Genomic DNA, 25,599 nt, shown 5'->3' with positions numbered 1-25,599 from the left:
AACGGTTGGTCTTACCCAGGGTTCATCTCTAGCCAGGCCTCCAGCTGGCTGGACTTGGGGGCGTCCGTCCCCTGTAAGACTTTGCCAGTCTCCGTCTGAATCACCTTGACTGGGAGCTCGCTCATTTGGCTGCACTCATCCAGGGGCTAATGGACAAATAGACAAGTGTGTGAACGTCAAAGTGAAAATGAGTTGCTTCAGATTAAGAGGACACCTCAAGCAAGTATTTTAAGCACGCTTTAAACACATTTTAAACACTGACTGTACCTGCTGGTAGTTTTTTAAGCATGTCTCATGGAGGCTTGTTATGTACATTACACAACTGCATATGATGCTAATGTTTCTAAATGAACATGTACACACCTGCAAGTCCTGCATATTATGCTCATGTTCTAAACTGACTATGTAGGCTTTGCTAATACTGTATGTGGCCAAATCTTTCAAGAAGATTGTAGCTAGCTACTGTAGTAGCTCATATAAATCAATTAACCACTTAATCACCACCTTTGTCGTACGATTGTGTCAACTGGTGAAAATGGGCAAGCTACAAGCTCACAACGCGTCACAATGCGTTGTGAGCTTGCACATAGGCTATTTTAATAAATAGTGTAATGTCATGCCCAAAATAGGGATGCCAGGTTAAGTGGTTAACACCAAATGCAGGCAATGCAAGAATTGTGCAGTTATTGAGTTGTCATGTAAATGTGAATAACTGTATACATTCAACCCCTACAGTAACATAAGTGAATTCACCAGTGAACAAAAAGAGAACAAAAGTTTGCTTAATTTGCTGTTTGTTTATTAAACCATAAAACATACTTGTAACCATTGTGCAACAAATGAATATAAATAACTAAACTGACTGAACCTGACAATAAGTGTTTATGTGGATTCAACCTTACCTCTCCATCAGGTCCTATAGCACTGGTACCTTCACCATCTCCATCCACCTTCTGCATGTCAAACATATGAACAAATATGAAATGTCACAGACTATTAGCCCTGGTCCTGTGTGCATTAGTGAGTTCTCTCTAACGCCCTGCCAGGAACGCCTCTGCTGCACACCAACAAAGAATTCTACTGCCAGGGCTAACAGACAATTAGCCGGGGAATTATTATAATTATATAATTATAATTAATTATACATACTAGTTATGTTAGACTTGAGGCCGGTTCTAAAAACGCCTTCTAAAACCAAACAAAAAGCGCGTTGTGAGCTTGTGGGTCGTAAAATCAGGCATTATGACGCCAGCCAAATACTGTACATTTTAGTAGTTAACTGTACATAGATTTAAAACTAGACTAAAGTCAAACGTTCAGATGACAAAAATATTACTAAAACTAAAGACTGTATTCAGAACTACTGTGAGTTTCAGAGAGAAAGGAACTCTTTGACTGAAGAGTTTCTGTAAAATATTGTAAATGGTACTGTAACAACTCCTGTATTTTCTGAGCAGACTCAAAATAGTAAGGAAATATCTGCGTCTCAGCCAGAACAGTGCAGGTACTGTTCTGGCTGAGACCAGTTTGAAGCTAGTCTTACGCAAACACAAACTCTGTGTGTAAGAAGTGTGCCCTGATAGCACCAGACAACCTCTCATTTTAAGACAAACCATCATTTGTTATCTAAACAAAATGATAACTGTGTCTGTCGGAAAATGAAATGAGAACTGCGATGCCCCTTTGCCACTTTCATTGTGAATTAACAGCAGTTAAACATTACATAAGCTCACACCTGGTATTGACGATCAATAAAAATGACCTTCCATCCGTACCTTCTTCTTCTTTTTCTTCTTCTTCTTGTCCTTGGCGGCCTGCGCAGCCTTGTGCTCGTGGACCAGGTTGGTGAGGTTGGCCACATACTCGTCCGTCTGCTGCAGCAGGTAGGCCAGCCGCTTGTCTTTCTTCTGGTCAATCAGCTTGCGGTAGCCTTCCTCGTCTTCGGCCTACAAGGCAGGTGCGGACAAGGGACAATGAGTCAATGAGGGGGGGAGATAACTATGCGGCTGTGCGTAAGAATGGTAGCGATATCACTGCGTTTGGAATGGGGTGTGTAGTTTTCAAGTAGGGGAGCAACAGTTAAACAAACTAATGAATTTATTCGATTATTAAAACATATTATATATTGATATGAATAAAACAATTAATTTGAAAAAAAAAACTAAACACGGTACTTTTATATTATTATTTTGGCATATCTACAACACGTGTCACGAATCGATGCGTTGTGAGCTTGTAGATTGACAATTTCCATGACACCATTGCACGATTAAAAAAATCTTCTGATATCATTATTATATTTTACACAAAAATAAAATATATATGCCTACAGTATATATCATAAATTCACAGTAGTACTATGTTCATGTTGTTTACAATAATTTAAAATTTGGTTTTATAAGGACACAGACACACTCGACTGGACTCCATGCACAGTCAATGATGAAAATCACCCGTGTGGAAACGCTTAAAATTAACAAGAGTATAAAAGAAAGGCTGTGTGACAAATATGCGACACGCACATGGCTTTCTGCAGCAAAACATGAGTCATCGAGTGCACATTCAACAAATGTAAGTACGGGCCTGCGCTAATTAGAAGTATCGCCTTCAATGCCTTGTGCAGCGATCTTCTGGCTGCGCACATATTAAGCAGTTGGCCTAAAATAGACCCCCTATTATTGGCCAGAGAGAGTCTGACGATTATTGTGCCTATTTTTTATTTATTGAATACTTTATTATTTAACAGTTTGCAACAAATTATAAGACACAGTGGCACATGTCTGTTTCATGGAGGCTATTGGAAACCTACTTTTGGAAATAACTCGTCTTATTAATAATAATATCTGGTATTTATATAGCACTTTTTTTCCTAAGTAGCCTACACAAAGACGCTTTATTTTTTTATTATTGGTGCTTAACAGTGTGGAACTTCACTCTTTTTTCACCAATAGATATGCAATCTCACCCCACATAGGAGCTATAATGAATTGCAGCTTGGCACAAAGCAATGGAAGGTTCGATGCTCGAAGGTTAAAGGGACACTTCACCCTTTTTGCAAAAGAATATGTGTTAATGACGTTTAGGAGATTTGTGGGTGCAATATGTGGTTTAATATATTAGCAGTGTTTGCCATGTCATGGAAACTGGGTTCACTTCTCTCCTGGGTTACAATTCACATAATACTTTGGTGCACTGCTCCCCCTTGTGGATAGGGGGAGGGCTGTCTTACTGAGATGTAGTCCAGGAAGTAAGTGAGCCCAGTGTCCATGACATCATGGACACTGCTAAAATCTAAAATATCTAAAATCACATATTACACACATAAAGACCCACAGGAAAGTGTTCTAAAGGGTGAAGTGTCCCTTTAATATTTAGATTTCATTAAAAGAAATCCTTATGAGGTACGTTGTAACAGTTTAAAAAGTGACAAATACTTTCTCAGCTCCCAGAAGAGCTGACTCATTAAGAAGCTTCAATGTGCCTGTCAATGTATACTTTCACTGATAAAAGCAAACTGCTTGGTGTAGCACTTTGAAATTTCACTTTTAATCAGAGAATGTTGGGGAAATTGCTTGTCGGCATCAGCATATTTCATCAACAATGATACTTTTGCAGAATTTAGCAACACTGCTCTGTAATAAAACAGTTTGCTGTGGATGTGCCTTTAAAGCAACTGCTGTTATCCATGTATATTTACCACTTACTTATATATACTTGGATGACCGGTGTGCCCCAGGGGTCTATACTTGACCTCCTCCTTTTCTTCCCCTCTACTCTTATCCAAAAATAGCCAATTCACATCGTAAACATGCGTCGCAACTATTTTCAAGAATATTCACCAAATGCTTTCCTATGACATGACCAATATGCTAGGGTTCATGTCGTAAATTATAGTGAAGCTAATGACAACAATGATTGTAAATAACGAGAAAGTTGTTCAATAATGCCTGATAAGTCTTGTCCCATACCATGAGTCTCCTCATTCTCTCCTTCTCAATCCTCTCCGTTTCCTTCTTCTGTTCTCGCTCGGTGTTGGTGTGCCAGGTAGCAATGGCCTTGGTGAGTTTCTGCATTTTGCCCGTAATAGACCTGTGGTATTCCTTGAAGTCCTTAGCATGCTGAAGAATACTGTTTAGATACTCCTGAAACACACACACACACACACACACACACACACACACACACACACAATATGAATTTTAAAACAATTACACAACACATGTGTCTTTTTTAAGCTTTCCGATATTTGTTTTAATATGAAAAGAAAAAGCTGATCAGGTCCTCAAGGGTCTGTCCATTTCATTTCAGACTATGCCTGTACATCTTGGTACACAGGCATTTCTATGAACCTTAAGAAGAAACTTCAGACCTCCCAAAATAAATTGGTTAGAGTGGTCCTAGAACTCATCTTCTCCCTGCCCACTTCACCAGTCTGGGGTGGCTTAAAGTGGAGGAGAGAGTATCCCAGTTTAAAATGTGCCTTGTTCACAGGATTAGAAATAATGCAGCACCAAAGTATTTCAGTGACTACTTTTCAAAGGTTAGTGATACCCACAGGCACTACACCAGAGGTAGCCCTACTGATTTTAAACCCTGCCATTTTTACAGCAATATGGGAAAATCATCTTTCCTATTTTAAAATGCACATTAAAAAGATGGTTGGCTGATAACATGATCTAAAATATTAAATCCATACTGACCTTTTAGATTAGAATAGGTTAAACATAATAGTTTTTATTGGTTATTGGTAGGGTTTTTTGTACCTTTTTCTGTGTTTTTGTTATGTCTTTGTCTCCTTCCCCAAAAGGAACAGGGTCAGGGCAAAATACAAATTTTGTTTTTGTCTGTTTTGTTTTGTTACTCCCCATGTCCCCTTTCCACAAAAGGACCACAACGGAAACAAGCTTAACGGCTTTCTTGTGTCTGTATCCTTTTGAATTAATTTTCAATAAAGTTTTCAATCAATCAGATTCCCCCACCTGAGACATGTGGTAATTGTAATGGATCCGACTCGTACCTCAGAATCAACTTTATTGGGGGACATTTGAATATTTTTTCGTGTTTTCGGTACCAGGCATACCAGTGCTACCATCTAGTGTACGTATGTATGTGTGCAGGTGGCTGGTGAATATTTCACCTGGTGTTTCTGCCTGCGTTTCCTCTCCTGCTCAATCTTCTGCTGTTTCTCCAGCTTCTCTGTCATGCGTGCCTCCCTGAGCGTCTGCCTCTTGCTGCGCTTGTAGGCCTTGGAGTTGAGGGCCGTTTCCAGGGTGGTGTCTCGCCTCATGCATGCCACCACATCCTGCCTCAACTGGGAAGAGAAACAAGTAAAAGAGTTAATTAGAAAATAGTCAATCTACAAGATCAAATTGTGTTGCAGTTGAAACATTTCAATGTCCTATAATTTGGCCAATAATGACGTGCCAGGTTTAAAGTGGTTAACTAAAACTATATTTTTAAAAAGAAAGTAAAATTAAAATGAGAAATAAACAAATCTAGAATCTAAATTATTTTCCATTTTATGTTGCTCTGAATTACGGTAGGACTTAACAGTGTATTTTCGACTTCTCACGACCACCTTCACCTAAGCCAACCAGGAGCACCTGGAGTTAGGAATGAACAGAGATGGTTTATAACCCAGACATTGCTTTTAGAATACAGTAATTTTGGTGAAGGTAGGTAGGGTGAATTATCTGTACTTAAACTAACCTCACAGTGTATTTCCTAGAGCCCGACCGATACAGTGCATCAGTTTGGGTTTCACGGTATCAGTGTAAATGGCAGCTAGCAGGAAACATACCCATTTCTTACTTGTAGTAAGACAACTAATGACACTTTGAATGACAAGCTTATCATGTACTTGGAAATTGGAATTGCCTTATTCTTTGTGCAGAATCATTTACATTAGTGCCAAACCTCATATTAACAACAAACTGTTTCAGTACAACATTCGTAAACCTACAGCATGGGCTATTGATTGGTTTTATAACCCTATTATTAACACCAAGCATTCGTTATAGAGCAGTGTGTACAGTATGTTGGATGTGCTTGGACACAACTCATGTTTTGTGTAATTCAGATGTATTACATTCCATATATAATACTTCTACAGTGCAGTGTCTTCAATAATTTATTGTCCTGCCATCAGGCTGTGGCTAATAAACTGTGCCGGCTTCACATTATATATTTTTGGATTCTCATTTTAAGTCAAACCATTTATTTTTTACAACATCAATGGAGTGTCTTTCTGCTGCCTGCATTAACAGTATTAGTGATTTCTTGCCATGCTTTTTTTATCTAATCCTGTCAAAAATTGTGCTTCGGTTGCTTCTTTAGCCCATGACTTATTTGCATACAAGCCTTAAATCTGCATGCCTTTTCTGGTGTTGACAGGGTGTCTGATTATTCAAATCAACATGAACAGTAATAATTGTTATTCAATATCTGTTACACCTGAGGCACACAAGTGACTCCATATGTTTAATAAATCCCATGATGCTTCTTTGTATGTCATTTTCTTAAGAACAAAAGTAACAAGAATCGTCAAATGTACTTAATTTGGAAGAACTTTCTCATCAAAGTCAAACTACCATTCTCTTTTAACTTCTAGCCATCTAAACAATTTAACTGGGACTCAACACAACTCCCAAAATGCAGTTTAGGGCTGCAATAGTTAATACAACATTATCAATTTAATCAATATAAAAAAATAAACAAAGAATTTGATTAGACTTATTTTTTTGCTGATTTTGACATAGATTATAGGATATGATTGTGCGACCACGTTCCGTTTCCTGTGGGTCTGCGACTCCGGTGTTTTTACATATTTCATATTATGTTCACTGACATATGAAACGTAACCCCCCCCCCCCCCAATCCGAACTCCTTGGAAGTGAATGAAGCTGAAGTTAAACCCTCTACTCTTAGTGAAACGCACCCGAGTTGCAACTGTATTCAGATTGCCTCATTATAGGTGACAAACATTTTCTAAAATTCTCACAGCACGTTGTAAGATTGTATGTAGATCAGCAAAGTTTAAAATAGGGCTTAAGTGGTTAATTAGATGATAAGATTTAATGAATGTATCATTGTTTTCATGTCAATTCATTGATATATATTTTTTTAAACACTCTTCTCAAATCGAAAAACAAAACATCAATAGAATAATTGCTAAGAAATAATCGATAGTTGCAGCCCTGATATAGTTAGTACTTCGTTTTGTTCAATCTAAAACATATGGTGCAGAATCCACTCCAGGGAGGATATCAGGAAGACAAGCAGCTACATTGAGGATTTACTGTAGGGAGTGTAGGGGTTATCCTCATAAAGGGTATTTGTGATCCTCCAGGGTAAATGTCCTCTCTGTAGTTGACCCATCCTATTAACCCATTTAGGCCTGACGTCGAGAAAAAAAAAGGGTTTCTAAAGTTTTCTTACCTATATTTCTGTATCAGTGGTGCTCAATATTTCATGTCAAGGACCCCAAAAACTATATGTAATTGGCCACCGAGCCTCATCTGAAAATATCCGATGAGAAAATGGTGTGAAACCTGAAAGACATACATGACTGCTGTCTTGGGCTAATGATTATTGTCTTTGGGATTCTTCCATGGATTGCTTTTTTGATTACCGGTAATTGAATAAAAGTGCGATTTTGTGTTTTTGTTTAAAAATGTGTGGAAATAGTGGATCTACAAGGTCACGCAATGACGCAATGTGTGGTGAAGTTGTAGATAATTTCACTTTTTTGGAAACTTTTCAACTAGAATGATAGGCTCAAAATAGTAACTATTGATTATTTTTCATAATCGATTAGGCAGATTATCTGTTGCACCCTAACGCCCAACACACACAGGCTGCATAGGCACGCGTCAAAACAGCCGCCTCCATTATTCTCAATGGACCTATCCCACACCGCGTGCATCGCCCGGCGCTCCGATTCTCCAATGTTCTATTTCCAGGCGTTGCCGTGCGGTGAAAGTGTTTTTTTTTTTTGTACGAAGTCGGCAGCCGCCTGGCAGAGCGCCGCGGCCGATACTGTGCTGCTACGCTGCGCAGCCTGTGTGTGTCGGGCTTAATTGTAACAGAGGAAACTGGTGTGAAACATGATGAAAGGCGTGTGACTGCCGTGTGCTCTACCTGTCTCTGGAAGTTGAGCAGACGCAGAGCCTTGAGCTCCACCGTAGCTTTGGACCTCAGGTCATGGGGCAAAGAGCCAGGCAGGATTTCCAGCTCCTGGATTCGATGGGCGATCCGAGCCTGCAGTCTGAGGAGACAACACAGTGTAAGTGTAAAAGCTACAGGAATAGCTTATTGTGAATATAAAGTGATCAGGAAAAAAGGACTACCGTATTGCAGTCATATAATAGTACACAGTCAAATCCTCAGTGTACAAAAGTTTAAAAAAAAGATTCCCCACGTAATCCGATGTGTTATGGTCTGGTCATAATCCACCAGGATATTGGATGGCTTGAGGCTAGGCTTAAAATAATTAATATAGATATTTTTGGAAATCTCTATGGGAATAATGTGGGTCGAATTTTGGTCAATGGAACCAGAAAACCACTGGAAACATTGCTATGCAATGCCCAGGGGTTCTCAATGTTTTTGGCTGGGGACCCCCGGAAAAGCTTTGGCCATGTCTCGCGACCCTCCCCACCCCACCCCCAATACAAATTGACCACTACAATAACCTTAACTAGAATTTCGCGGGCCTGTGGCCCGCTCATCCTAGCGCATCCTCGATGCATGGCAAATGGGAAGAAGGCAATAGCGGGAGGGCGATGCGAGTGCTGTACTGTACCCCTTTGTACTGTACTGCACTCCTTAGTATTGTACTGTACTGCACTCCTTAGTATTGCACTGTACTGTAATGTTGTCCTCTGTACTGTACTGTACTGTACTGTACTGTACTGTACTGTACTGTACTGTACTGTACTGTACTGTACTGTACTGTACTGTACTGTACTGTACTGTACTGTACTGTTATTAGTGTTGTTATTATTATTGTTGGTTATTATTATTGTTATTATTACATGGATTATTGTTCTGATGTGAGCTTGTTTGTAAATTAGTGAGTTTACAAAGAAGCTTATTGTTATTATTATGATTATTATTAGTAGTATTGTGATTGTTATTATTACATGGATTCCAAAATTGCTAAATATAAAAATAAAAAAAAATTATTATTGACATTTTTACAAACAAATAAATAGGCTAGTTACAGTAGCTAAGCTGCCCACTTAAGCACCCTGACCACACCCAGCACAATGACATTAGCACCCCTGGCTAGTTACAGTAGCTGCCCACTTAAGCACCCTGACCACTGCAACAATGACATTAGCACCCCTCCCCACCCCAAGGATGGCCTATAGGTGAGGAATGTTGTTTTTCCAGTTCTAGATGGGAGATCATTAAGATGCTGCTGCATCCTGTATTAAGATGCATCCTTACTTCCTTTCTTTCAAGCAATGGAATTTAATTGAATGCCTGGAAATGTACCATTGTTTTGTCTGTAACTATATATACCCCCTTTGCCCCCCGTGGCGCCAGGCCTGCAAATCCAAAAGTAGTGTGAATATTTCCAAAGCCTAATTACTAAAGGATAAACTATCAGTCTTCTCCGAAATCTGTCAATCTTTGTCAACTCGGCACGTGTTGACAACGCATTGTAAAAGTAGTGTGAATATTTCCACAGCCTAATTACTAAAGGATTGTGACTGTGGGGTGACAGACATACAGTCTGACATACAATAGGCTACACGTGTGCACAGTTAATAAACAATGACCTAATATGTCCAGAGTTCTTAAATTAACATAGTTGGATTTTAACAGAAAGTCAATGCCATAAATCAGTCAAAGTGAGTGACAGACTCAACAGTAGCACACAGCATGCAAGGCAGCGATGCATGCAAACATGTTTCTCCAGCTGAGATTTATTTAGTGTCTCCATCTCTCTCTGGAAGAGGTTGCACATGACTGGAAGAGGTTGCACATGACCTATACGGCCACACTGAGGCGCTCCAACACAAACACATGAAGCTTCAGCTGACACAAAACAACACCACGCTGTTTGTCCAAAACACACAATAACTCCTCTCCCACCGACGTCATGTGTTCATTTATCTTTAGCCATATAGACTCCATTTGACCCAAATCAACACCAATGCTAGCCTGTTTGTCCAAAACACACTATCTGCTCTCCACGTTTCTACTTCGCCACAACCTAATGTTAGTAACAAATCTATTGTTGTAGATTGTGAGAAAGGGATGTCAGAAAGCCAAGCGTTGTCAGTTTACTCACAGCACAGCACAGCACCGTCACTCCTGTCAGCTAGGGTTGAGGTGCTGCAGGGTCGAGCTGCTTAACGACAACACTGTCTCGTCTGTCTGTCAGGCGTACTGTAGTAAATATAGGACTAATATGTGCATGGAATGGATAGTGTGTGAGTCTGGGTTCAGCGCACACTCGCAATTGCGGCTGGAGGGCGACGCGACACACACACACACACACACACACACACAGGGCAATGTGTGGATAAATCACTGAGAGTTGGGAAATGCGCACGCAAGAAGCACGCACAGGCAAATGTTGTCAGAAGCATTCGGTTTCGTTTCGGTTTCGTTTGCGCGACGGTTTCTTTCGGATGGCTGGGCTCTGTGCTGCTAGTGTTGCTCTATGGAGCAGTGTAGAGTAGGCGTGTCGCAGGCTGCCTTAGAAGGGCGCGTTCACGACATTGAGGGGTAAGAAACCATCCCGATCACGTGGTTCATGTAACGCGTGTCACTGTGAAGGACTGGCCAGTCTGGCCCTAGCCTGACCTAAGCAGAGACATTTCTGGTCTAGAGGGGCGGGTCGCGCCTCAGAAATGCGCGCACCCTGATTGGATCTCATCGATCTGTCCGTCACCCCCGGCCCCTCCTCTCCCCCCTAGTGCAGCGCTACGTCACATCATTTAGAGCGACGCCCACCCGGAAGGCCCACGGCCCACGGCTTTTTCCAGGCTTTCATCTTTCGCGCAGACGAAATGAAAGCCTGGGTATCGAGGCTAGTCTGTCCCCAACATGACGATTTTGACGTAGGCTGTTGAGCTTGCGCAACAACAGCGTGTTTCACAAAAGTAATATTTGCAAAGTAAATAAGACATTTGAGTGAATGCAATGTAGCCTATGTTAATTCTGGGAGCGTGCAGAAATTATTTTGCATAGAGAGATGTGTGGTAAAAGTGTGGTTCGGTCGGAGATAGACGGCGGATAAACGGCCATGTGCTCGTGTACCCCCTGTCTATTAGGGTAGCAGGATAATAGAGAAAATACATCTTAAATATAAATACTGAAACGAGATAGGAAAGTTGTACTATGTGTAACTATGTAAACTCTTAATTTCCATTTTGCAGGCATTCAGAACTTTGCAAAAAAAAAAAAAATCTGGGTACCCCCCAGACACCCTGAGGGGTCGCGAGCCCCAGGTTGCAAATGAATGGCTGGAAAATTGAAAAAACCACTGACATAGAAACATAGCTTTTTCAGAAAACTGTCAGGATGTAGAAGACATTTTTTTAATCTGATCTCAGGTCAGAATGGGTTAAGGTTATTGTAGCGGCCAATTTGTATTGGTGGTACGAAGGGGGGGCGGGGCAGGGCGGGGGTTCGCGAGACATGGCCAAAGCATTTTCGGGGGTCCCCAGCCAAAAATGTTGAGAACCCCTGCTCTAGACCAGCGATGGCCAGCACATCTGGCTCAGAAGAGAAGGCTGAGCAATGGTGTCCCCTAAGGGCCATCGAAGGGAAGCTGCTACCCTGGCCCTTGCAAGGAAAAACTAGAAACATGACTGGCACATCCTTCATGACAGCAGCGCTTACAAGCAGACTCAAGCCATCCCTACAATAAGGCAGCACAGGACATGTTCCGTTCTATATTCTAGGAATCCATCACTATGTTCTGGACTCAGGGGGTGCCGTCACAGTTGAGGACCTACCACGCTGGCAATTGAACCTCCTGAACCAGTATCCACTGGGGTCGAATGCGTCAAATCATCAATGAAGAAGTGGGGCGTGGCAAACAGTGTAGCATGCCAGTGTGGAGAGGCTGAGCAGACCGCTAAACATATAATTACCATCTGTTTCCGGACACCCGCATAGTAGCTTGAGTGACAGTAGATTGAGCTGTCAGTTCCTTCGTTTTTTTTTGTCTATTATTTTGCAAACAAGCCTCAAACACGTTAATACATCCATGTTAGTACTGTGACAGCACATCCACGCTGTCACTACAAGCTGACTGTTTGACAACATTCAATAGAATTATCAGAACATGTAACCTGAGTAATCTCTCTCTCGTCTGCAATAGTGTAGTGTCCAAACTCAGCAAACTTCTGAGCCTTAAAATAACTTCACATCGAATTTGTAAGCGTGCGCTTTACAATCAACACAATGCCCAAAATTGGGATAAGCGTTCACATCCCATACTCGTGTGAGGGTTGTGTGAGTGAGTGGCACATAGTTACCGGTACTCTCTCTCCTGTAGGATCCCTACCGGGTCCAGACCCTGGGGCTTCTGGACCGGAGTGACACGGTTCTGTTTCTGTTGGAGCTGGAGCATGGGAGACGCTCCCTGCTGCCCTGGAGGCTGCGGGGTCACCGAGCTGCCTTGCATGGGCCCAAGTGGCGCGGCGGGAGCCTGGGGTGGTACCGGTGACGGGCGTCCACTTGTGGCTGGAGTCAGGTGCTTCTGAGGTGTGCTTGGAGCTTCGCCGCCCTGCCCTGTGTGGTGAAATGTTTTCATATGTTTGTTAGTTGTAAATAATTACAACATTTGAAAGTAGTGCTGGGATGGTCGACAGGTCAAGTTCTGACTGTCTGTATTGACTGTCTCCAACTCCAACAGGGGGTTAGTCATCACTTATTTATTTATCATAATGTAATTAACTCACAACCATGTTCAGTTGTTCACATGGTATGGCGTTTTCAAGGTACCAAAGGTCACTTTAAAGAACAAAACAAGAGCTACCTGTATTATATTATTTAGATAGCATGTTGTTAATGTTTAGGCAGAATGACAGATACTAGTTTACCTAGTATTGTCATTATCAGGGCTTAATCGAGAAATAATTAAAATCGCAATATGAACTACTGCAATTTTCAAATGACAGACTGCAACTAATTGCATAAAAAAGATAGGTGTCCAAAATTGACTTCAAAATAAGGTATTTTGGGGAATATCCAGTTCATGACTGAAGACGTCACCCTTGTCATCAATGTCACCCTTAACCCTCACGCCGGGACAAGGTATTTTTTCACGTACGTTGGGGGGTAGACTATATGCAATGCACGCACATACATTACGTTGCCTTTACATACAACTTATATACAACCACAATTTATCTGACGCTTGCTGCAGTTGAATTTCTTACTGTAATCACCAGCCGTACTCAATTTACTCAGATGAACGTTGGATCGTTTTTCTAGTGATAAGCCCTGAACAGGACTCTCATAAGTACGAGCGTCATGTGAACCATGACTATAGTGATAAGGCTACAATGTAGCAGAATATTATTGCATGTCTTTCATACAGCATTTTCGTACTGGGCAATCTCCAACTGTTCTGGATTTTGTGGTCCGGGCTTGTGCAGTCATAAAGCCATGGATAATCACGACGAGTTTGCAAAGCTGTGCTTCGAACGATGATGTCATGTTGTCCTGTTTCTCTGTGATCTATCCAGTGGCGTATCTACAATAAGGCGAGGACCTGTCCAAATCCATTTCTGCCTGGCCAAAATCCATACACTGAGGACAAAAACAAGAACTGAGAACTATTATTGAGTAGAGTGTGACCCTCAATCAGTGTCACCCATTGGAATGCAAATCCTACAATTAACACATCTTGCCTGTCCAAAATGTAATTCCTGGAAACGCCACTGGATCTATCCATGCCGTTCCGTACTATTTACGTTTACAACTCAAGGCGCCGGCGGAAGTGGCATCCTCTTTCGGAAAGAGGGGGCTAGGAGCAGAGGAGGAAAAGTTTCTTGCTCTCTGCTGCCAAAGGTCGCCAGGGGTATTGTTCTCCGACTGCGTCCAGTGCGTCGGCGACCGCGGCTGACGGTCCGTCGCCTTGGGGATCATTTCCCAACCGAAAGGAGCGACATAAGGCATGGACTGAACGCGAGAAATGTCTCTCCCCCTCTGCCTTGGGCGCTTTGTTGCGTCGGCTGTCATAAACAACTGTCATATAGATGACGTCACAGGCTGGTCAGGTTAACGCCGGCCTATTGCCATGGGAATACAGAGATCAACATAATTTGAATATTTTCTGTCCCATGGCCCCAGGTTCAACCACCCCCTTCTTTATGCTCACCTTCAGGCCAAGATTTGGGTCCTGTGCTCTGACCATGTCCTTGCATGGTTGGGGTAGGGCAGGGGCTTGACTGTGGACCACCCATAGGCGCCATTGTCATACCTGATGACACAATACAAGGGCTTTCATTATGTCTTCTTTCTTACTTTGTGTATTGTGTGGTACACAGCTAAACACAAGGCACGTCCCCTGTCCTAAATGGAATCGGAGGGCCATTAGCCATTAGGATGTGAATGGAAGGGTAACACTGCCTAAAGAAGCCTGCCCATACTTTACCACAGTATCATACGACTCCACAGTATCATACGACTCCACCCGTGATCACATTAGGTTTTTTTCTTCTTTTTTTAAGAAAGCAGTATCAAACTAGAAAAAGTGCCCTTCTGGGCACAGGTCTCCACCAGGTTATCCACAGATCCGTGCAGTTAGAGGTAAAAACACTTTTGGGCCAGTTATAGCGCCACCTTGAGGCTGAGTTGAAATTGTTCATGTGGCATTTTGTCCATGGCCTAGTGGGAATGTGGGTGCACAATTTCACGGAAATCACGCGATGTGTTCATGATTTGCAGCATTTTGTTTGAAACTGAGCACTCCTGTGAACTTTGGAAGCCAATCTTAACCAATCAGGATGGAGTCTGAGAAATCTGAAAGACTGGTTTGGTTGAATGGCTCTAGAGAGACTGTGTACCAATTTGCGTGATGTTTGGACAAAATCTGTAGGTGTGCTGTGCAAAAACTTGTTTTGCACAAAGCGGCCTCCTGGTGGCGCTATAACAGGCCGTTCTGGAAAGTTTGGGGCAGAGGTTCATCGTTGGCATCCAGGGAGTGTGTGTGCAAAATTTGGCATCGACCGGGTTAACGGTGGCCGAGATTAGCTGCTAACGGACGGACACACACACACACACACACACACACACGGACGGACGGACGGACGGAGTGCAAAACATACTCTCTCCCCATGCCTTCGGCCTGGTGGAGACAACAACTGCATGACCATAACATGTAATTGATTCTGGGTAATAAAAGTATAACAGTAACAAAATGTTACCTGGTGGTCTGTTGAAAGGACTAGCATTAGCATTAGCTGCCTGCTGCTGTTGCTGCTGCTGCATGGTGGGCAGGCTGCGTTTGCCCTGTACAGCCAACTGGAGATTTTCAGGCAGGGGCTGCCCACGGCCAAGAATCTTATAGGCCAAGATCTGCGCTCTGAGCTGTTGTAGCTGGACGGGGCTGAAGGCAGACGGGCCACGGCCCTGCTGGCCCATATTGGACATGGCTCCTTGGGGATCCATGGGCATCATGGGGCCTGACTGGCTGGGGGTCATCTGGGGTGGCGTTGGTCCACCCCCACCTCCAGACATGGGGCTGGAGGCATGCTCATGGGCAGCCATTGGGGACGGGTGTGGGGACATATAACCTGCAGTGGGTGGGATTTTTGGATTTTAAGCATCAACACCACAAAATAGTCAATCATTATTAAAAATATTATAAAAAATATTTTTTTTTTAAATGGTGTTGGTACATTGGACTTTAGATTTGTAATAATATAGGTCTGAATATAAATTGTGAAATGTGTTAATGTACTATTTTAATTACACTTTATTTTAATTGATTGCTATGGTGTACTTGTACCTTGGCTGTGCTGGTCCATAGGACTCTGTGGGGGGCCCATCCCACTGTGGAGAGTCCTCATCCCCACACCTTTCATGTGACCAAAGTGCATGGCCTCACCCATAGCCTTGTCATTCATCCCTTCCATCGGCTGAAAACAAACATGAGAAATCAAAAGATGATCCATGATCCATGTTTGTTCAGCATGAAGCTGAACAAACGTTAAGACACGTTTTTCACCTTCTCCACCAGAACAAAATAAATGTTCAAACAATGACAATAAAAGCAATGCATGTGCCTTATCAGGGCTCCAGGTGATGATGTGTAGAATTTCACATTGATCTTGGTAATGGCCCCTGTAGGAGTTTTAAAGTTGTCGGCGAGTCATTATATCTGTGTGGCTTTCACACTGAACGATTGATAGCCGACTAGGCATCACACACTGCAAGAGTTCACCAAGATGCGATCCAGACCCGATACATATAGGCTACATCATTTGTTTTTTATTCCAATTCATTTTGACATCTCACGCACGTGCAGGATGCCGTGATACAAGTGCGAGACCAACACAGGACGTCTCTCTCTCTCTCTCTGTGTGCACGCCACACACAAAGGAATAGCCAGGCTACACAAGGCGAAATGTTTGTGATAGCGTATAGCCTACGTGCGCTATAGAGAGACAGGACATTCAATCTTGATTTTCATTAAATAACTCTGTCTCTCTCCGCATGTGCACGCCACAACACGCACACACGCACACACACACACACACACAGAGAGCGCACGAGGTCCAAAAAAGCCAGCCAGCCAGCTAGCTTTCCTGTGATTTCATTGGCTGTAATATGGCCTTCTCAGTGTGCGGTCGCAACCCAGTTCATACTGTATGAAGTCCAGTCGGTGAGAGAGCCAAATATCAAACCTGCTAGATATTCAGAAACGGTCAGGAAGGCGTCGAAAAGCGCTTTTATCGGTGCTATATCTTCTCGCAGAGCCTTTCACATAACCTTGGTGATCAAAGCCTGATCTTGCATCAGATCGGGAATTTTGTCGGCAAGCGCCCAAAATGCTCCCCGACCGTTTAATCGGAGCAAATACCGTGCAGTGTGTACAAGCCATAACTGTGGTGGTCATCCATTATGCTAATTGCATTCACCCTATTCATAATGTTAGCTACAGATCAAACTTGTAGATATGCCAATTTAGAAAATTTGTGAAAACATTTGAACAATTTTGCATACAATAATAGGGACCCCAGGTTGAAAGGGGTTTAAAAATGTTTTTTTTTTAGTGCTGTCGCCTCACAGCTAGAAGGTCCTGGGTTTGATTCCCGCTGGGGACACTGTGGGCACTGGCGGCGTGTTCCCTCCTCCGCGTCATCAGTGCCCATACCCGAGGCGGGGGTTGGCGATAGGGCCTTTCTGTGTGGAGTTTGCATGTTCTCCCTGTGTCCCCTAGGGTAGATACCCTCACAAAAACATGCCGTAATCCTGGTCTCTAAAACTACCTCCCCCTGGCCAGCCGGGGCGCCTGATGGAGGGGAAAGGAACTGGTCGGAATAACGTGTCCCTTCCACGCGCTACGTCCGGCCGGGGAAATTCCCCTCTGTCAGGTGAAAAGAAGCAGCTTGGACTCCTCATGCATAGAAGGAGGCATGAGGTCAGTCCGCTGCCCCCCCAGGTTGGCAGAGGAAGTGTAGCGCCCAGGAATACATTAGATAATTGGCACTGGGTGAAAAGAAAACTGGGTTACAAAATCGTGGGATAAAAAAAAGAAAAAAGAAAAAAAAATACATTGGCTGCATAATTGATTGATAACATCATCAATAAAGTAAAATAATGGTTGATATATATTGGCAGACCGATGTATCTGGGTGTGTGGGATTTGCATACCTTGTGCATTGGGTACATGCCGTCCTGAGAGTACTCGCTTTGTCCTTGGCCCTGCATGCCATGAGGTGCGCTGGGGGTGCCGGGCCCTGAGTTGGAGCCCATCATACTGTGCACGGAGCCTGGTGAGGGGTCAGGACCGGGACTGGGACCCAAGATGGGCCCCGGAGACAGACCTGGCCCAGGGGTAGGACCCGGATGGGACATACCACCTGATGAGTCTGTAGGGGTGGACATCTACTGGATTATTGGGAGGAAAAAAGGATGGGTTGTCAGTTGTCACAATCCTATTGCTAACATGGTACTGTACATGTAGGGCTCAATCTGATTAAAATTAACCTATGTAAATCTGTGTGTGTTTGGAGAATTACAGTACATTTCAAGCACAACTCAATACAAGACTGTTAACTGTGGATGACACCATAAAGCATTACACCATATTCAATTCATCATAACATTTAGAGACTACAAATATACACTTCTATATAGCCAAAAACAGAAACTTTTTGTCTGCAGGATCCCATGGCCACTTGTTTAACAAATAAAGCCTGGCTGTCTTGAGCTTTTCTGCTAGGACGTGTTGACTTGTAGCAGGTTCATACAGTTATATAGTACCAACCAAAAAAAGTTTTAGGCAATAGATTATTGAATATTTAGTTTTACATTATACTCATTATACTGGAATCCTGTCGTGCAATGAATCCTTTGGCTTCGATAAAAGGCTAAATCTAAATAAACTTGGAGAATATTACATACATTCCATATATATGTATGTAATACATATGCAATAGCAAGCATAGCCAGGGCTAGGCTAGCAATAGCAAATAATGTTTTGTTGTGGGTTAAATCTCTCAACAGCTATCCGTTTCCGTTAGTAGCCTATTAGTAAACAACGGCGGGATGTTATTTATAATCTATTTATTAAAAACATGAACATTTGTATCACATTTTATCTCACCCAAGTATCAAATAACTCATAACAATAGCTATTCTGTATGTAACACAGCTGAGCTGACTGAGTGAGAGCGTTATCATTTTTGGGGGCCAGTTCTGATTGGATCTCATGGCTTCACCCAAAACTGGTGGTGGCCATGTCTGACAGCTAGCCTCACTGACTGTGGGGAAACGAAAGTTTACACACAAAGTCAGGGCACTGCCTTCAGGTGGCAACAGAGAAAGATTTTAATGGCATGCAACAAAACGCGTGTCACTATGAATGAGACACTGTGGAAGACAGACACTGTCCGTATCGTTTCGGGTCCATAAAACGCTCTAGCGACCTCGGCTAACACAGCTAGCTGCTGCCGTTTAGCATAATAATCTATGCTGCGTCGCGAGACGGTATCGCGCTCCGAAAACAGCAGACCTACAAGCTCACTCCGCGTAACGTCTACTACGAGTTGCGAGCTTGTAGGTCTGCTATTTGCAACGCGCGACACCGTCGTGTGACGAAGTATGGAATCTGGTTTATTTAGCTTTTGGTGCAGCTAGCAGGGAACCGTCCGTCCACGTCAAAAGTTTGGACAGCAACGTTGCGTTGTCTAACAGCAGACGTTTATCAAAAGCGAAACACTGGAACCCCATTTACCTTTCGGTAGGGCTGAAATCGCATGCAGCTCGTTAGGTATAATTAATGCGTTTTCTTCAGTTTATCCCTGCTGTCCTGTCCTCAAGTTCCCTCCCCCTGCGTGTTTTGCTGACATGTTGAAGTTACTTTTTTTCTCCGTCTCTGTTGTTGTCATGACTGATTTGTCAAGATCACAGGAAATTCCACCCAGCTGTCAAATGATTGGCTGAGCAACGCGTCAGTCATCCTTCTCCCTTTATTGGGCGTGGCTTAAGTGAAACGTTCATATTTTACCCTATGATTTTACCTCATATTATTGAGGGCCCTCTAGCTCTGGTCCATAGCCTTCTACTGCTTCTACGATTCTGCCCTAAATGAAACGCATTAGAGCTATGGACCAGAGCTAGCCCTCCTCCAGGTTTAATGTTTGTTTTTAGTTAAACAAACATTAAAAACGCCATTGACAATGAAAGGAAATTTACGTCATCTTGTCCCTATAAAACACAAACATAAAATGCCATTGACAATAAAGAGAATTTAATGTTTGTTTTGTCCATTTTTGTTTTACATCACCATTCCATCACCTAATCAGGGCTTTTTTAATAATTGATATTGAAAGACGAGACGATTTTATTTAATTAAAAACATAATTACATTGTAATAATCGAATCTTCATAATACCATGTTTTAGGATTACAAAATAAAATCATTATTAGCCTATTTAGAACCATAGCTAAACAAAGAAATGTGATAATATTATTATTATAATAATTAGATAGATAGATAGATAGATAGATAGATAGATAGATAGATAGATAGATAGATAGATAGATAGATAGATAGATAGATAGATAGATAGATAGATAGATAGATAGATAGATAGATAGATAGATAGATAGATTAAAAAAACAGAATAGTAAGATAATTTGTAGAATCATAATAATAACTTCCATCCATCCTTATCCTTATCCTTATAAGTTATCCATAACTTATCACTATTTATGAGGTCATTAGCCTATAGGCATGTGGATTCACTGGATTGCGACTTTTAGGTATTTATGAATCTACTATATGCCTAATAAAACCACATTATCATTACATTGCTTTTAACATGTAGGCCTACAGTCCTCAACATTTAACTTTGAACACAAGGTGGCGGCAATGTCTAAATATTATCATGGACTCTGACGTGTGAGGGATTTATAGAACTGTCGCACCTGCTATGAAAGAATTAGCAGACATCTGAGCTCAAAACAAACATGTCACGTCCAAAGTGATTGAGTGTAAAGCTCAGTTTACATAGCACTAACATATAGTTAAGGCCGATTATAGCAATGTGGAGTGTGAGAGGCAATAGCCTACATGCAAATTCTACACAAGTTTAGTGAAGGCATATTTGCATTGTTCTGATATCAAAACCTTTGTTTTGTTTTCATCATGCATGACAAAGCTGTTTTCACCGGCCATTTGCTCCAGCTAGTCTCAAATATTCATATAGCTCACAGTATATCTGACAATTAGCCTACACTTCATAGATTGTCTACACTTCACAGATTGTCTACATTTAGGACTACATTAGTGGAACATCCGAACATACAGTACAAATAACCTTATTGTAAAACACTGAGGCAATTCAACTGCATGTGATATAATGTTGTATTATAATCAACTTAGAGGGCAAAATAATATGTGGGAATATTGGGAATATAGCAGCATTGTAGGCTACATTAAGTGTAATCAATGTTTGTCTGTCTGTCTGTCTGTCTGTCTGTCTGTCTGTCTGTCTGTCTGTCTGTCTGTCTGTCTGTCTGTCTGCAACACTGTATAATTACATATAGCCTATTCGTGATATATATATATATATTTCGTTGCATTTTTTTACTCTCATGTTAAAAAAAACCTTTAGTCACTGTCTCTGTATCAAAGACAAATTCCATGTTACTAAATGTGCAAACATATATCATAAGCCTACCTGCCAAATAAAATAATTATGATTCAGATGTTTGACACACCATTTGCTGTGAGGAACGACACTGACACTATGATGACCCCAGAGTCATTTGAATACCTCACAGATAAACTTTGATCTTGACTTCCCCTCTTCAACAATTCTGTTCTTTCGAATACATCTTGAATAGGAGGTTCGCAAGGTTCCTGAATGTAAATATACCCAAATAATCAATCCTAATTAGCGAAGTGGTTAAAACCACCATCCCCTTCAAATTCACAAAGCCAGGAAAGGGCTCACCCACAGTCATTTGACAGTAAAAAGGCTGTGGCTGTGGCTTCCATTCACCTTGAAACCCTTTGCCAAAGGTCCGAGTGGAACAAATATTGGCATGACGTTTTAGTCAAACTCCATGGCTTTTTAAAAGAATGGGCCTCACCCCACAATGGTAAACCCATTTGAGGCCCTCTTGTAATAATAATTATAATAATATTGACCTACTTGCTCCCGCGGGGGGATATTTGGCTACAGCTCAACCCATGAGCTGAGTGCTGCCCACCAGGGGCGCGGAGCACCTAAGACATAAGACACCTAACCCTCTTGCTCAAGGACACTTCAATCAGTGGTATTTGACACATTGCTGGCCAGACCTGGGATCTGCAGGACCATTCAGCTATGCCACCCCCTTGTGTATAGTTGTATACATTGTGTAGATGCCCCTCAATATATGATTCATGTTTTTGTGTCCAGCTTTGAGGGTTTGTGTAAACAGTTAAACACAAACATTGTCCTGACACAACCATTGAATGCCATTGACAATGAATGGACAGTTTTGAGTGTTTGTGCAAAAATTAACATTGAATGGATTGACAACGTTTTTAATGTTGTCTAAACACAAACATTGTGTAAACACAAACATTGAAGACGAAGGTGAGGACGCAAATTGTCATTGGCCGGAATGAGATGATGTATGATGATGTATGTCTGATGATAAGAGAGCGCCCCTCACTTCACACAGGTATCAATTTATCTATTGATATATTGATATAGGCCCCTGCGGCAAACTTTGGACATGTATATAATAACTGATTTCACCTCTTAAATCGCTATGAGAGCATTAGGCTATTTTCCTTGTCCAGAATTAGGAATTACATCAAATGTGATACACATGCCCCATAGATCAGAGAGTAGTAATGATACTCAAACACACTTGTATACCGGTATGTCTGCATCACTCAAACACACACACACACACACACACACACACACACACACACACACACACACACACACACACACACACACACACACACACACACACACACACACACACACACACACACACACACACACACACACACACACTCACACACACACACACACACACACACACACACACACACACACACACACACACACACACACACACACACACACACACACACACACACACACACACACACACACACAGTATGTCCAGGTGTGTGCAACACACACTCTGTCCACAAAGTATGTCCAGGTGCGTTAGAATTAGAATTAGTTTTACATGAGCCACATTTGGTGCTGAGCTGTTTACATTTCAACAGTGTGTGTTATCTGATAGTCCTATTTGAATAACCAATGCTTATACTGTGGATGTGGAACATTTATTACATATTTGTGAGTCAGATTATCAAGTGGTTATGTGTGCATAGCAGAAAGAAACAGGTGATACAACACGTTCATGCAAAAAGATGAATTGATTTATTATGTACAAGTATCAAGTATTTTGTAGTATAGTTTGTGTTTTATCTGTTTATTATGTTTTGTCATCATAGGTTATTTATTTCACTGTGTAATTACTGTCAGATTGATATATTACTGACATTTATTGTAACTAAAACAGTAAAACAATCTATTGTTGTTGCCTTAACAGATCTCAAGAACAATAAAGGAAAAATGTATGGAACCTCTTTGGGAACTTTGAAAAGCACTATGAAAGTGTGATATAAATTAAATGCATTATTATTATGAATTATTATTATATTTTATGAACAATGGGACATTGTTAGATTATCATTATTACTAGAACAACAGAAGTAGGCAGGTTAAACTGCATTCTTCACATTTAAAGTTGAGAGATTGAAGTAAAAGCAGCCAGAACAGCATCTGTCCTCCTGCAGAGGCATACGGTACTTGATTGTTCCAATAAGGTAAGGTGGGAGCAGCAACCAACACATAAAGCCGTATCACCACCAAGGTTGCAACAGTTGAAGTCATGGATAGAGAGAAAGTTGGACCAGAATCAGAAGATTGCAGAGCAGTTGGGGTTGTACAGGTGTGATTTTCATTCTCCTGGAAGGCTTTATGTCCAGCCTGCCTCTCCAGAACGTTTCTGAGTGATCACTTTCATCTCGATAGCAGAAGCCTTTTCCAGGTTAACAAAATGCCACCATCTGCAGGTACAGTGTTAGCCTTCCCCATCTCAATCCAATTCATGACTCAATAACACTAGCCTGGAAACCAGACGAATCTGCCAGTGCAAAAAAAAAGCCCTCAGCTGTGATATTAGTCTGGCCATCCCAGTCTAACGAATAGCTCTTAATACCAACATAGGTACCCAGCACTGCTGGCTGTTGGTGTTAAGAGCTAGTATAATATGCTGGTCTGGTGTTGCCTTTATTGTGTCGGGCCAGCACAATAAAGGCAACACCAGACAGGCATAAATTGTTTACACTAGCTTATTTCATCATACGAGAGAGAATGATTAAGCATTACAGGTCAGGAATATGGTGTTAAGAAGAGACACACACTGCTGGAATATCTTCCGTCTACCTTGGCACAGACCTAGATTGTGTGGGACTGTGCAAGTGGAATACAGCATTCTCTTACAGGAAAGTCCATCTGTTGGTGTATTGTTCTATTTCTGGAAAGGTCTTTCCTCAATTTTGGCACTAGCCTGAATAGGGAAGGACAGATCAACATCCATTTTAGATTTTTTTTATTTATTCAAACATGTCCACTTTATCCATTTATTACGGCATTAAAGTATTTCCTCAACATCCCTGGGCCCTCCGACCAATAGTCTTTTGTCATTTCTCTATTCATGTGCTTCTCATGACAGGAAAACTTGTGTAAGATTTACTGGCAGGTGCGATGTGCCCTCTATCACTCCACCCTAAATTTCTGCCCCGCCAGTGCTCAATTTGCGAGAGCCGCTTTTGACCACTCTCTGGGGACCGGCGTCTGATCAAGAGCAGCGGCTCTCAAATCCTTTTCCAAGATGGTGCCGGGGTCATGTAGGAGGCCGAGGGGAGAGGAAATGCTGTCGGAGACGACCTCTTTGTAGTTGCCTTTGTTGCAGGTGTTCTGCCAGTCTTTGTTAAAGCACTCTGTTCAATATTACAACCTGCCTGACATCTGGTGGCCTCAGCCAGGCCGAGGCAGTAGAATGATGATCACGGATAATCCCGCCATGTCTCCTGACAGAAGACACATAAGCACAGATGTAGAATATAAACACACTTTTGTATAAAAGGAATTGTTTATAGTCTTCTGAACCAGCAATTGACCTACAACTTTTTTACAGTACAGAAAACACTTGGGTCACACTGCTGCTGTATTATAAACAAAACAAAAGACAAAAAACTAACATGTGTGCATACTCACTCAATCACTCACTTTCTGTCTTGCTCTCGCTCACACACACACACACACACACACACACACACACACACACACACACACACACACACACACACACACACACACACACACACACACACACACACACACGTTCAAGTTTTGCACTGGCCACTGTTACTGAAACAATTGTTTCCATAATTGAGATGTGTCCCCATCAACGCCCAACAGTGGAGGTGGATAAAACACAAGAGTAGGGGAAAGTTTGGCTCCACGTACCCAACTTTGTTTCCAAGTCTTTCAACTTGTAGCACAGGAGAAGCTGGAAGTGTTAAGCCACCATGTGTTTTGAGCTTGTCACAGTGAAGCGCTCTGGCCCCGGGTGGATGATGTCAGCCCTGAATACCTGCCCACCATCAGCGCATGGTGAGCATCTGTGAGCTGTTAGGGCCACTTCATCTTATACACCACATCCACAGACTACCCAGGGAGTGGGTTGGGGTGTTAATGTGCGAGGGAGTGTGAGGAAAGGTATAATGTCAATTTGTCCAGCCATATTCAAAAGGCACAAAGAGTGACTGGCCTGTGTTTAATTTTCTTTCTGTGACTTCAT

The 25,599-nt window shown here is 42.1% G+C and overlaps 1 protein-coding gene across 4 annotated transcripts in view; it reads right to left on the bottom strand.

The window, feature by feature from the left end:
* The window catches only part of smarca2 (SWI/SNF related BAF chromatin remodeling complex subunit ATPase 2), a 67,697-nt gene extending 48,115 nt beyond the window's left edge, over positions 1-19,582 (bottom strand). The window contains exons 1-12 of one of the 4 annotated variants that reach the window (XM_083784649.1): positions 19,439-19,582; positions 17,854-18,090; positions 15,986-16,115; positions 15,402-15,770; positions 14,354-14,455; positions 12,504-12,759; positions 8,140-8,266; positions 5,138-5,311; positions 3,969-4,142; positions 1,776-1,946; positions 903-953; positions 16-146 (exon numbers count right to left, since the gene is read on the bottom strand). In XM_083784649.1, the coding sequence (XP_083640775.1) occupies positions 16-146; positions 903-953; positions 1,776-1,946; positions 3,969-4,142; positions 5,138-5,311; positions 8,140-8,266; positions 12,504-12,759; positions 14,354-14,455; positions 15,402-15,770; positions 15,986-16,115; positions 17,854-18,087 (1,919 nt within the window). In that variant the 5' untranslated portion in view covers positions 18,088-18,090; positions 19,439-19,582. The remainder of the gene's footprint in view (positions 1-15; positions 147-902; positions 954-1,775; positions 1,947-3,968; positions 4,143-5,137; positions 5,312-8,139; positions 8,267-12,503; positions 12,760-14,353; positions 14,456-15,401; positions 15,771-15,985; positions 16,116-17,853; positions 18,091-19,438) is intronic. The other 3 variants (XM_083784648.1, XM_083784650.1, XM_083784651.1) reach the window with 3 other exon arrangements.
* Between the last annotated feature and the right edge of the window lie 6,017 nt (positions 19,583-25,599).

The sequence above is a fragment of the Protomyctophum parallelum genome (genome assembly GCF_964188405.1).
Source record: "Protomyctophum parallelum genome assembly, chromosome: 15".
NCBI lineage: Eukaryota > Metazoa > Chordata > Actinopteri > Myctophiformes > Myctophidae > Protomyctophum > Protomyctophum parallelum.
This window is presented reverse-complemented; position numbering and strand designations above follow the sequence as displayed.